Source organism: Urocitellus parryii, chromosome 5 (assembly GCF_045843805.1).
Source record: "Urocitellus parryii isolate mUroPar1 chromosome 5, mUroPar1.hap1, whole genome shotgun sequence".
NCBI classification, from domain to species: Eukaryota; Metazoa; Chordata; class Mammalia; order Rodentia; family Sciuridae; genus Urocitellus; species Urocitellus parryii.
The window spans coordinates 194610606-194624223 of NC_135535.1; the positions used below are offsets into that span (position 1 = coordinate 194610606).

A 13618-nucleotide genomic window follows, 5' to 3' on the forward strand; every position below is an offset into this window, starting at 1 on the left:
CTGAAATCATGTTATCTTTTATTTCCCTGGTAGAAGATAACTACTTGTGATATAGGAAAGTAAGCTGGTGTTAAGAAATGGTTTTTTAAAAAGCTCTTGGCCTCCAGGCTCTGAGGAAACTGGGTGAAGGATCTTGCAACAGAACACATGCCTGGCTCACCTTCATTGCCCATGAAGGACAAGGTCCTTCCAGGTATGCTTGGGATGCTATTGGCCTGCAACTTCCTGTTGACATTTTGCCATCCCTTTGTCCAGAAATATGGACTATGTGGCTGATGATTGAGATGCAAGACTAAGTTGATGGTGGCAGGATTTTAAGGAAAATAACAATGGAGGTTGGGTTAGATATGGAAGGCCCAGCCAAGAGAACCAAACTTTCATAAGCAGCCTCCTAACACCTAGTGTGGAAGAATGCGTGAATCACTAGGTATGAAAATTTAGGGACTCTGGTGTCCCTTTTAATGAGGTTTCTGTCACCACAGGATGAGCTCACACATACAAGAAAGTAAAGAAACCAATTAAATCCAATGAGCTTGTGCCACTTTCTAGAAGGCATTTTTTTAATGCTTATAATTATAATTTATCATTATTGCACAGAAAATAATTAGCTCTCCAGACCTAAAACAAAGATAATTTGCCTTGTTGTCTTTAGAATTCCAGAAACTCAGGAATGGTTTATTTCTTGACTAGAACTTTCTGCCCATTTAATAATGCAGATAACTTCATTCTGGTTCTTCCAAGTCTGAAGAGGAAGTTTCATCCTGAGTGGTCTTTGATGTGTATTAGAAACACATTCTTTTCAGCATCTACTAATCATAAATCAATAAATACCTTGCCAAATATTGATTTAGGAGGACCCATCTCAGGATTGGCCAGAGTAACTTTTTTTTTTTTTTTTTTTTTGGTGCATGGAATCATACCCAGGGTGCATGTGCTCTACCACTGAGCCCCAGAGTGACTTTTGATGGTTTAAGATTTTGGAGTTTGCAGGTGAGGTAAAATGTGTTAAACTCAAGTATTTTAGAATGAACAAGTCTACACAGGTGCAGAGGCATGCACCTGTGATTCCAGCAACTGGGGAGGCTGAGGCAGGAGGATACTAAGTTTTGAGATTTTAGCCTGGGAAACATAGAGACCCTGTTTCAGGATTGGGGGTGGGACTTAAAAACATGGGGCTGGGTTTGTGGCTCTATGGTAAAGTGCCCCTGGGGGTTTAATCCACAATACCACATAAAAAGTGTGTGTGTGTGTGGGGGGGGGGTGAGTCCAATCTAGAATATTTATTATACAATCACTTATTAAAAGTTTATTACATGGCAGGCATGGCATAGGCATGTAAACAAAACAAACAATTAGAACATCAGTTCAGTAGGGATGATGGATGATAAGGAGAACAGGACTATTTCAGTGAATGATGTCATGGAGGAGAGAAAGCCAGTCTGTGATAGGCGTAGAAGAGGAAAGGGCAGCATTGATAGGGTGAGCAGAGAGCAAACCTCTGAGGAAGTGAGGTTTCAGGTGAGACCTCGCCCTATAAGAATGCACGACATATCAGATCTGGGGAACAGTGTTCCAGGCAAAGAGATGGGAAAATACACAGACTCTGAGGTGAGTCTCTGAGTAGAATATCTATAGCAAAAATACCATCTATTTTTTATGAGTGCATTATAGTTATATATAATAGTGGGGTTCAGTTTTGCATAATCATACATGCATGGAATATAATGTGCTCCATTACAGTCCCCAGGACTTCCTCTTTCCCTCTTCCTCTTCCTGGTGCCCTCTCCCCCCCCCTTCCCCTGACACCCTTCCTCTATCTTACTTGTGTTCCTTCTATTTACCCTTTTTAAAAATTGATGTTCTATAGTTATACAGAAAGAAGGAATTCACCGTGGTGTATTCGTATATGTACATGGCAAAATTTGGTGAATTTCATTCCACAGTTTCTCCCTTTTCCCTCTCTCCTCCCCATCAGTTAGCATGATGGTCTCTAGTTCCATCTATTTGCCAGCAAATGCCATCATTTCATTCTTCTTTATGGCTGAGTCAAGTCTATTATGTTTATATACCACATATTCTTTATCTGTTCATCTGTTGACAGGCCCCTGGGCTGGTTCCATAACTTAGCTTTTGTGAAGGGCACTGCTACAAACACTGGTATGCATATATCATGATAGTATGCTGACTTTTGTTCTTGTGGATAAATACCCAAGGAACGTACCATCTTTTAAAAGGACTGAGTTACCAAAAGAAATTCATTTTTAGCCTATAGGGATAGTCTGAGTAATTCATAGCAATAAACAGAGTTGGCCAAAAACTTGCATGGAAGAATGGAAAGGACCATTTCGGGACTTTGTTCAAAGAAAATGAAATTTAATGAAGAGAATGCTTCCCCAAACTCACAAAGGAGCAAAATCCAAAGCTGAATAGGGGATGGTCAAAATCTAGGTGGCAAGACCGATCTCAGAAGCCTGTGGGGAGGTGTGGAGGCGGAAGGTGTCCTCCAGCTGGCTTGGAAATAAAACATGCTAGGAGCCAGGAAATGAGTCACTCTGGCTATGGCCATCCATGCTCCCGAGAAGGCCCTGAGCTGTGCGTGGGCAAAGGCATGTTGCTACCAACACATCAAAAAGCTTTGCATTTGGGGTCCTCCTAATGTGCATCAAGTTCACTCAGCCATGTACGGAGACCGGGATGGGAGCTCCCAGACACAGCACAACAGAACTCTTTCCTCTTCTCTTTCCCACCATCACATTTCTCTCTTCCCCATTTTTCCCCCCAATGAAGCGTAACAATAAAGGGAAGAGGAAATGCCATCGTACCAACTTCTGATAGAGGTTCCGTGGAGCCCAAGAACCAGAATTGTAATCTGAGTCACACAGGACACATGACAAGAGGGGCATGGCTTTCCTGCCTCATTGATTTAAGCAAATCTGGAAGTGTTCTAAGATTCTAAAGGTTAGAATGGTATCAGGGTGTCCCCATCCAGCAAGGTTGTGACCTGTGGGTCCCACCTGCCCTCGTGCCTTTACTTTCTCCCATTTAAACAGTGACAGAGTCACATGAAGTGGTTGAAAATCCTCTCTAGGGGCTGGAGTTGGGGCTCAATGGTAGAGCACTTGCCTAGCATGTGTGAGGCACTGGGTTGGATTCTTAGCACTGCATATAAAATAAAATAAATAAAATAAAGGTCCAACAAAATAAAGGTCCAAAAACTAAAAAAAAAAAAAAAAAGAAAGAAAATAATTTAAAAAAGAAAGAAAATCCTCTCTAGTGCTAGTGTCATAAGGTTAAAAATGTGGGACATTCAAAATAGGGAAAAGACAACCAAAGAATGGGAAAAAAATTGCAATATTCTGATAAGGTTCTAGTATCTGGAGTATAGAAAGGAATCTCACAAATCACAACAAAAAGACAACCCTCTTTTAAAGAAGCCAAAGAATTCAAATAGAGATTTCTTCAAAGAACAGATACATTACAAGTGTAGTAAAATACTTCCAAATTCAATACTTTACACTGGTTAATTCTAGCATAATTCTAGTACATGGATTTTTATTTCACTTTTTAAAAAATGTTCATCTCCTCCTCAAATCGGATAACTGGTCAGCAATAGGAAACTGAGTAAGCTATCACAGTCGTGAGATAAATACAGCCTGCAAGATCGTCTACAAATAAAATCCCTTGCCGACGTAGGCAAGTCCTCTCATTCTCATGAAACTGGGGTCTTGAAACTTGTAAATCTCTCCTTCCTTCATAATGCAGTGGTCGGTCTCGTTCTCTCTGTGGACAATAGGACCAAAGTCTGTGTAAAAGGAAGAGTCAAGAATTGACAGAACAGGGTCCAAATTAAACAGGGAGATATGTTCTTATTTATCTCCCAACTTTTAAAACTTGCCACTAGTTAAAATCAAGGTTTTAATATTCAGTCCTCTGGGTTATCTAGGGGGAAAAAAAAAAAAAAACTGACAATGTGGTGACCCTGGCCCACATGACTATGTGGTAACAATCAGCTGAGATTGACAGCAGGTGCCCCCTTGAGACCAGTCAAGGATTCTCTGTCCTTTTTATCCCACTGGGTTACCTGCCAGGTTATTAGCCCTTCCTCCTCCCCTCTTACCACCCCCCACCCCTTCACCACTAATGAAGAGAAGCTTCACCTTTGCTACTCTGAAGACCTTATGAAGTGCCCCCCGTTAAAATGTTAACTTTGCCATCTGGAGGAAAGGGCACAAGTCCATGGTGCCACAACTTGTTCCCATAGCGGGGAAGAGGGGTACAGGTAAGGATCCCTTAATTGGCAGGTGGGACAGAGGCCGAGGGGAAAAGCCCGGATGATAAGATCTGGCCAGGCTGGTGGCAGTGTCCCAGCCTGTGGGGAGGGACGGGGGGGCCGAGTACAAAGCAGACTTCTCCTCTCACTCTGTCACAATTTACACTGGGGCTGTCCCCCTTCCCAGGTTGGAGTGGCCGGCCTAAAAATGGTGTCCTGTGCGCTGTCTCCTGAGTGCTCTGCCTCCTAGAGTGCCACTCCACCCTACAAGTCCAGGTACCACAAAAACTCCCAGCTGTCCCATTCCTGCCCAGTGATCACAATAGTGCCCTTGTTATGTAACCCAGCACCCGTGAGTCCTTGCTTTTGTTTTGCCTTCTTTTTCTTCCCCCAAATGCAATGTGGAAGGAAACAAGGAGGTGGGGATTATCATCCCAGTCTCTGGAAGTTTAGGTGTCCATTACAAAATGGAAAGGGACTACCCCAAAGTCAGGAAATAACCAATAAGGGGCAGAAAAATTCCTGCCCCACAAAATTTGTAGACCTAATAAGGCTTTTCTTAGATTAGAGTGAAGTGTTTCCCTTTACGGAGAAGTTTCCAGATGCCAGGTAGTGGCAGCTTTCCCAAAACTCTAAGGGCAGTTATGATCTTGATCTGATAAAACTTTTTATACTGGGCTTGTTTTGCTCTTCTGATTTTTGAGTAGGAATGTTTGGCCTCTTCTCTGAAATATTGTTCCACCAAGCGTTGTCGTGAACTTGAAGAATGCAAGTTGTGAACTTCATTTGCTGTCATCTGTAAGGTGCCAAATTCAGACTCCTTGAACACTGGGATTAGAATCTATCTGAACAATTAGTTGTAATCTTACAGATTTTACTAGAGAAGCCACAATGGGAAATAGTGTGTGGATTTGGACAAGTCACTTTATCCTTTGGGAGCTTCCATTTTTCTCTTCTGTGAAATAAAACTTCACAGCATTGACTGAATTAAATGAACTGAACCATGCAAAAGCCCCAGCCCAGTCCCTGGGCACAGTCAGTGCTCATTTGCTGCTATGCTCATCCTAACCAAGACTGAAAGTAATGAGGCAACCGCAGGGGTATATTCCTAGGACCTGCCCCAAAGTTAGTTCCTCCTATTGGAAGGGTTGGAAGCTGAATGTGGCTGGGAACTACAAGTTGGGTTGGGGAAGCTTCTGTGGATTTAGTTCCTTGAGATCTTTTCCTGTTCTAAATCTTCAGGGCTTTCCATTGAAGATTGTTGAGTCCATTTGCCAGCACCCTTTCTGAGTACTGGCTAATGTTTGCCTCGTGGAAAGCCGATTCCTTGGGGCTCCCCAGGGCAGAGGATATTGAACACAGAAAAGTGTTGATCTCAGAGAACCTCTTGACGCTCAAAAAGAGAAAGCAATATGCAAGGCATATCTGGCAAACAGGAAACGTCCGTAGTGCAAAATGATTTATTTCTAAAACCTGTGACGTCACCTCTCCGGAGCTCTGCTCTTCTGTTTGGTTTATACCGGGGAAATCCAATGGGAAGAGTCCTCCTGACCCTCTATCGGGCTGGGCTGGGGAGGCTGCCTGGTGCACCCTCCTCTACCAGCTTATGTTGGGTCCAGCAGGCCTTCTCTGGGCTCTGTGGGCCAAAAGCAAAAGGGCAGTCATTTCTCAAAATTGCCTGGGAAATGATTAACTGGTTTCCTTTGATCCCTTCTGCCTTGTGCCAGGACAGTCAAGTGGCCCGGGGTGGAGAACACACTCTATTCTTTCCAACATTACTAAGGTAAATATTGGAAGCAAAGCCACTAGAGAGATCTAGCTCTATTTGGAGAATTTGAGTGTGTGTGTGCGTGTGTATGTGTGTGAGACTTCTGTAAACAGAAGTATTGAGTTGAAAAAAAAATACTACCACTTCCTCTAACTTTTTCTTTCTCGCTATGTTTTTTTTAAGGTCTGAATTTCCTGCTGCTATTCACAAAGATGCTTTTTATCTTTAATTTTTTATTTTCTCCACTGCCAACCCCTGCACTGATCTGCCTCCTGACGTTCGGAGCTGCTATCTTCCTGTGGCTGATCAACAGACCCCAGCCAGTCTTACCTGTCATTGACTTGGATAATCAGTCTGTGGGAATCGAGGTAATTTTCCAGTCATCCTTATAGTTTGTCAACCTTAATCAAGCACAAACGACAATTCAAAACCTAGGGATAACTCAGAAAGGGGACAGAGATTCGATGTAGCTTGGGAAAGTGAAGAGTTTACTGATCAACAGACAATCTACAAATTTAAATTTCTAATACTAGCACATTTCCTCTTGAAACAAAATGAAACCACAGCTTGATTGTGGGAGGCTAGTAATCTAGATCAAAAGCTGGCAAACTAGATCAAAGGCTGGCAAAATATCGCCCTTGGGCAAAATAGACCTTTTTTGTGAAACTGGCAATCCAAGAATAATTTTCACATGCTTAAAAGGATAAGTAAAAAACAAACAAAAAGGACAGATGATATATATTCCACTAAGGCCACCTTTTCATTAGCTAGCCATATAGGAGAAGTTCGCTCGTCATTGGTATAGATGACGGAGCGGAAGGACATTTTCATAGAAATGTCTTAAGAGTGGCAAAGAAGTCATTTCCTGGAGTTGATTCCAGCTTTGAGTTTAATATTCATTCTTCTTAACACTGGCAGAAGTTGAACTGGGCTCCTTCCCCAGGGCTTTCAGTAGGATACCTGGCTTTCTGCTGTATCTCTGAGCAAATTGAAAGCTTCAAGGATATTGTCTTCATCTTTTCTGCCTTCTGCCTCTATGAATAGCATCGTCCATTTTTATCATACACCCTCTTCAGAGAAGAAAAAAAAATCATTCCTGTTCCTTTGCAGACTAACTCCTTCTGTTCTTTTGACAGTCTTCTTTCATCCACTCGGGAATCTTACTTCAAGGCTCCCCACCCCCATCTTCTGGTACATTTCCACGTTCAGGGTCTCCTTGCCATCTCCCTACCCTGCTGCTTCAGGCTGCCCTCTCCCCTCAACCCTTCCCTTTCCCACCAGAGTACTTTAGGAGCAGTCTGCCGATTTCCTCTTATGAACTTCACCCTGTCCCCAGACTGACCTTTTATCACTCTCATCTCCTCCGAAGAGCTCTGGGTCTTCCTAACCTACCCTCCAAAGTCAATGGCTCCTCTTTCATCCTTCCTCTCAATTGACTTGACACTTCTTTCTTGCAACTCCTCCTCCTTACCTTCTATAATACTCTTCATGAGGAGTTTTCCAGACTCCAAGGAAGACTTCCTCTGCTACTTAGGCTCTTTCCCTTCCTCTTCCTAGGGTCTCCTTCTCAGCATGCCTTGACTCCTCTAAAGCAGAGGTTGGCAAACATTCTGTAAGGGCCAGGCCATTTGGTAACTACTTAATGCTGCATTTAAGTACTTAATACTTTCCCGAGTGAAAGTATCAGACGACATGTAAATAAGTGAGCTTGACTGTGTTCCAATAAAGCTTTATTTATAAAAGCAAATGGCAGGCCAGATTCAGCCCACAGATTGAAATCCGCCAATCCTTTCTCTAAGTCCTTATAGCTGAGAAAACATCTCTGCAATGACTTGAAAATGTTCCGAGAGACTGTGACACCTGCCTCTGACTTTCTAATTCCAATTTCATTGCTGCTCTGGTCACTCAAGCTCTGCACGTCTCTATTGCACATCTCTTCCCGCATGCGTACCCACACACGGCCTTGATCCTCAAGTTCCATCTGGTAGCTCTAGATGGGTCCCTCTCTGCTCCCTTTTTCTCCATCACCATGTTCTCTAGCTGCCCATCAGACTCTGTATGTGAATTTTTGGCCCTGATGTCTTAGTTCAGGTGTAATTTTCACCCTGATTTATCTTTCCTCTTTCTCTCCTTTACCTTATCCAAACCGCATGTGACTGGTCAATGTCTCGTTATCCTCAAAGTCTCTATTAAAATATCCTTTCTTTTCTGTTACCTTTCTGCTTCATACAGAATTGTTTGTTTGTTTCCCAAATTGTGTGTGTGTTTTCATTACAACACGTACATTCCAGTTTGTTTTTCCCTTCTTACCCAATTACATCCCCCAAACCCTGGTTTGTGGTAATCAAGGGGGAACCCTTTTGTCCTAACTCTCATCTCCAGTGTTGGTGTGGTGCCTGGAACACATAGTATGCATTTAGTGCATGTTTGAACTTGGTGTGACTTTTTCTTAAAGATGCAAAACGATGCCTATCATCTTGCCTCTGCATTCACATACATGCCAGGGGTTACCAAAACATAATTGTGACAATCTTTATTTAGATTATCAAAACATTGATCGAATGGTAAAGGGAACATTCCCATGACCTCAAAAATCAGCATTTGTGTTCTCTTCAGTTCAATCCGTGAAGGTTTTGGAATGAGAGACTTGGACTTGGCCTCAATTCTGTCTTGTGTCTTAGGGAGGAGCACACAAATGTAGTTACCAGAACGACAACGAGCTGATGCGCTATTACTTCCCAGATGCCAAGACGGTGTATGAAATTTTCCAAAGAGGACTCGCTGTGTCTGGTAAGCCTGGAAGTCTGGCTTCACTTGGTGGGGTCTGAGGTGGACTCTACCTACCTTCTCCTTCCCTGTCTCACTTCTAAAACCCCAGCTGTTTAGATGCCACAGTCCAAGTAGAATCGCAACGTATGAAGTACAGGCGACGTTAGCAAAGGATCGGGATGTATGCTGGAAACAGTATAGGGCAGATGTGGGTTGAAACCCATTCTTTCATTTCCACCTGTATAACCTGGCACTTTGCTTCTCTGAATCTGTTCCTCATATAACACAGGAAGAAATCTTTCTGCCACACTGTCATTAAGGAATTGGGACAATGATGTGTCACTGTTCTGCTGAACTTGCCAGCACCTTACATTTGTTTAGGAATATGCTTTTCATGAACATACTTGCTTGCATTTGCACCTGGAATGTTTGAGTCAGGACTAGCTCTTGGGACTCCTGACTTCTCACCTGTCATTGATCCAATACAACGCTCCAGGCCCACACTGCCACTCTGAGTATCACAGAAAGCATTTTTTTCTGGGCTTTCTTGGGAACAATACCAAATGGACTTTGATAAGTTTGTTTGGAGCAGATCAAGCCTTTATGTCTCTATCACTGCACACAATGCCAGGCACCCATGTTTCCTGGCTTACAGCTCTCGTTATACATTTTTTCTTCTAGGTGACATTGTGCCAGGTATAGGTTTGCCTAGGGGGACTCTTATCCCTCCTTTCCCATTTGCCTCTTAACTATGATTGTGACGATGTTAATAGCCAACTCCCATCAAGTGCTAACTATGCAATAGCAATAGGTACTACACATGTATTATTTATTCAACCTTCCCTCAACTCTCAGGGTCAGCTACTGTCACCCCCATTTTTACAGATGAGGAAATGAAGACTCCAGAGTTTCTAGGGCATTCCCCAGATCATAGAACTAAAAAATGTTGGAGCTGATACTGAAACCTAAGTCTGTATGACTAAATTGTTCTACTTGAGGTCAGCTCTCAAGTATTTGATTAAAAAGTTACTCCTCCAGACAGTGAAAGTTTAATTGTAAAGAAAACTTCTATCGAAGGCTCCACAGGGGGCTACACTTTGTATTCATTTCTTTGTTAGCAAATAACAAAACACAAACCAAACTGAACTTTAGTTTCTTTCCTTCTCTGGCAACTGCAGATAGAAGATGGCTGAAATAGCAGGATTTCCTTTGGGACTTTCTGGTTTTATTCATTGAGCATGTGTTGTCATTTTAACCCAAAACAAGTCATTTAGCATGTGATATGTAGCACATGAGATACCTCATTTAGGTTGTTTTTTTTTTTCAATGCTAAATTAAAATTAAAGCAGTAATAGTAAAATGGTTCTTAAGCCAGGCTTGGGGTTACATGCCTGTAATCCCAGCTACTCAGGAGGCTGGCAGGAAGATCGCAAGTTTGAGGCCAGCCTGGGCTATGTAAGGAGACCCAATCTCAAATTCAATCAATCAATTACTCAATGATTTCTTTTTTCTTTTTCTTTCCTTCTTCTTTTTCCTTTCCAAACTATGTCTGTAAAGTATCTTATATAAGCAAGCATGAGAAGGGGTTTGGCTGCTTCCATAGAAAAATCATATTTCTGAGAAAAAAAAGAAAAAATGACACTTCTGGTTTCATCTAGGGCTGAATACAACCAGACAGAATATATTCTTTTAACTCCTAGCCAATAATTTATTTATGTTGAGAATCACCTGGGGATATTGTTAAATTAATATATCTTCTGATTTCACCTTGGTTCCACTGGTTCAGAATTTCACATGGTGAGACCTGACACTCCCCAGAGTGTGTTGAAAATACAAATCTTCAGGGGAATTCTGTATATCAGAGTTTAAATCCTACTTAGCTTAGGGTGCCTACTTTGTCCAGAAGTTGTGAGTGGGTGACGTTAATCAAAGGTTTATGCTGCCTGGTCAGGAGTTGGGCTAATGGGCTAAAGCTGACTAGGGCAGAGTTTAATGAGGACCTGAGTTGTTGCCCTTTGGTACCAATCATTTGACTTGCCCCTTGGGCAGGGGCCTCTCCTAGCATTTGCATTTATCAGGAAGCAATAGGAGATGTAGTCTACTTCTTCCATATTCATCAGCTCTACTGCTTACTGGGCAAGCCTGAGGAAGCTGCCCCAGTCCTTCATAATTCTTAGTACCAATTGGGGATGGCAGTCACTGGGAAGACCAAAAGAGTGACTGTGCTTGGCATGCAGTAAACATTCAATAAACAGCAGCTCTCAGTAGTGACTAAGGTCAGGACAGACAAGCTCATTGATAGACCACCAGAAGTGCACCCCCAGGGAACAGTGGCTCTAAAGGGCTGGCTGGTCATGACTTGCCAGCTCAGGGAACAGAACAGCCTGAGACTTAACTTCTGGGGCCTTCATGCAGCTGTTTAACAGGAAAAAAAAAGTACCAATGTTTCCTGTGGACAGTCTCTTTATTCACTTTTTATATCTCTTTTATCAGAGTGGCTATCTCTTTCCTGCTTTCCTTCCTTTTTCCCTCCGTCACTTGGTTGAGAGATTCATTTATTTGCTTCTGAGTTCCTAGTAACCCTCCTCTGAAAGCTTCCGTTTGGCAAGACCTGAATTCCTCTCAGCAATTTGGCTAACTCTTCTATATAAAATTTCCTTCCCTTCTATTTTTCCATTAAGAACTTGGCCCCACTCCAATTTAGATGTGGCAGCTTCTCAGCCACCTACAGTGTTTCCATAGCCCAATGCCACTGCACCCCTGGCTGAGCTGGGCGAGTGGAGATAACTACTCTAGGAAGTAGATAGATGTTCCCAGATTTATTTTAAATTTAGATAAAACTGAGTAGCTGAGTTCAGAAGTTTAATTCTCTATCGTCACTTCACTAGCTTTGTTAAATGATGCTTAGACTTTAACTTCTCAAACTGGTCAAACCAGAAAACCATTTTAAAAATATGTTATTTACTGTCTGTGAGTGGGTGATAAAACTTGATATGTCATTGGTGGGAGAAAAGTAAATGATCCTAACTACTCCACCAAGAAGTGTGATGCCAGGTGACAGCAGCCCCTCTCCTCTTCCCAACCCACTTATTTTATTCTGGGGGACTGTTTTAAGAAAACATTCTAAATTTGAATTTATCAATTTGAAAATATTTGTTGTATTATCAAACTTGGAAATGACCTCTAAATACCCACAATGAGATAAAAATCAGCAGAGCACTTCATCCAACTGACACTGAAATCTCTACAGAGAAGTAATGTGTGAACATTTATATCAAACCGGGAAAGAAAGGGTACCAAATTATTCATTCCAAATATGCAAGTGAGCATAACTATAACACTATGCAAAGGAACTGTGAAAGAAACTTATGGTATTTGTGTGATCATAATGAAGATTCATATTTGAATTGTTTCTGTATTTTTACAAATATATATATATATATTTATATATATATATATATATATGTATGTATGTATATATATATATGGGGGTGGGTGGTACTGGGGATTGAACTCAGGGCCACTTGACCACTGTGCCACCTCCCAGATCTGTTTTGTATTTTATTTAGAGAAAGAGTCTCACTGAGTTGCTTAGCGCCTTGCTTTTGCTGAGACTGGCTTTGAACTCACAATTGATCCTACTGCCTCAGACTCCAAAGCCTCGGGGATTACAGGCATGTGCCACTGTGTCTGGCTACAAGCATATATTTCTTTTATTATAGGGAAACTCAATCCAAGATTATTCAATACTGGATGTTGGTGTTCACTTGTAGACTTTTATTTGGCCACATTATGTGGACTAGGCCATATGGTATTACAAATGTTTTGTAATATTTCCTAATTGTTTTAAGCATAGGACTCTCTGCTTTTGATAAACAAGTACTCACTGCCTTTGAATTTCCTGGACATATAGAGAAGCTCAGATTCTTGCTGGAGTTATCCTTCATGCCTTCTCTCTTCTGGATTCCCCCTTTATCTTCTCTGGTCTAAGTTGATTTTTTTTAAATGTTATTTTTAGACAATGGACCCTGCTTGGGATACAGAAAACCAAACCAGCCCTATAAGTGGCTATCCTACAAACAGGTGAGTCAGGCCCATGGTTTTAGAAAGATTGTTTTGCTCTTATATCCTGAGCTAATTTAGTCTTTTAATCTTGACCTCTTCTCTTTCTCTGTCTCTCCTCTCTTCTCTTTTGTAGGTATCTGATCGAGCAGAGTACCTGGGCTCCTGTCTCCTGCACAAAGGATATAAGCCAGCACCAGACCAGTTTGTTGGCATCTTTGCTCAGAATAGGCCAGAGGTAACTATGTTGAAACTGAACATAGCCTAATGCCACTGCTCCCCTGGCTGAGCTGGATCAGTGGAGATAACTACTCTAGGAAGTAGATAGATGTTCCCAGATTTATTTTAAATTTAGATAAAACTGAGTAGCTGAGTTCAGAAGTTTAATTCTCTTATGGTCACTTAAAATAAAGAAAATTATTTTCCCCCAATGCAGCTTTGTCACTTGCTGATGGATCACCAAAACTATTTTAAAATTTTATACTGCTTATTCTTCTGTCTGAAAGAGCTATGACTCAGAGCCTCCTTAATTCCTGGTTGAATGCCCAGTGCCCTAGTCTGGGTGTTTGGACTTTTATTTCCTAGTGCAGCATGGATCATTTTAAATCAGTCTGATTATTACATGAGGAAAATAAGGACATTATGAGGGACTGCCAAATCCAATCTCAAAGGTGTTGTAGAAAGGGATGTGTTAGTATGAGAACCGCAATTTGCACATTTGACCAGTACTCAAACTGGTTAACCAACCC

General features: G+C 41.8%; 1 protein-coding gene across 3 annotated transcripts in view; it reads left to right on the forward strand.

Moving 5' to 3' along the window:
• Positions 1-13618, forward strand: part of Acsl5 (acyl-CoA synthetase long chain family member 5) — a 41237-nt gene that overhangs the window by 10219 nt on the left and 17400 nt on the right. Inside the window, exons 2-6 of one of the 3 annotated variants that reach the window (XM_026389124.2) lie at positions 5998-6053; positions 6222-6406; positions 8720-8828; positions 12826-12890; positions 13006-13107. In XM_026389124.2, coding sequence (XP_026244909.1) covers positions 6251-6406; positions 8720-8828; positions 12826-12890; positions 13006-13107 — 432 coding nt within the window. In that variant the 5' untranslated portion in view covers positions 5998-6053; positions 6222-6250. Of the gene's footprint in view, positions 1-4479; positions 4547-5997; positions 6054-6221; positions 6407-8719; positions 8829-12825; positions 12891-13005; positions 13108-13618 lie in introns of those variants that run through there. The other 2 variants (XM_026389126.1, XM_026389123.2) reach the window with 2 other exon arrangements.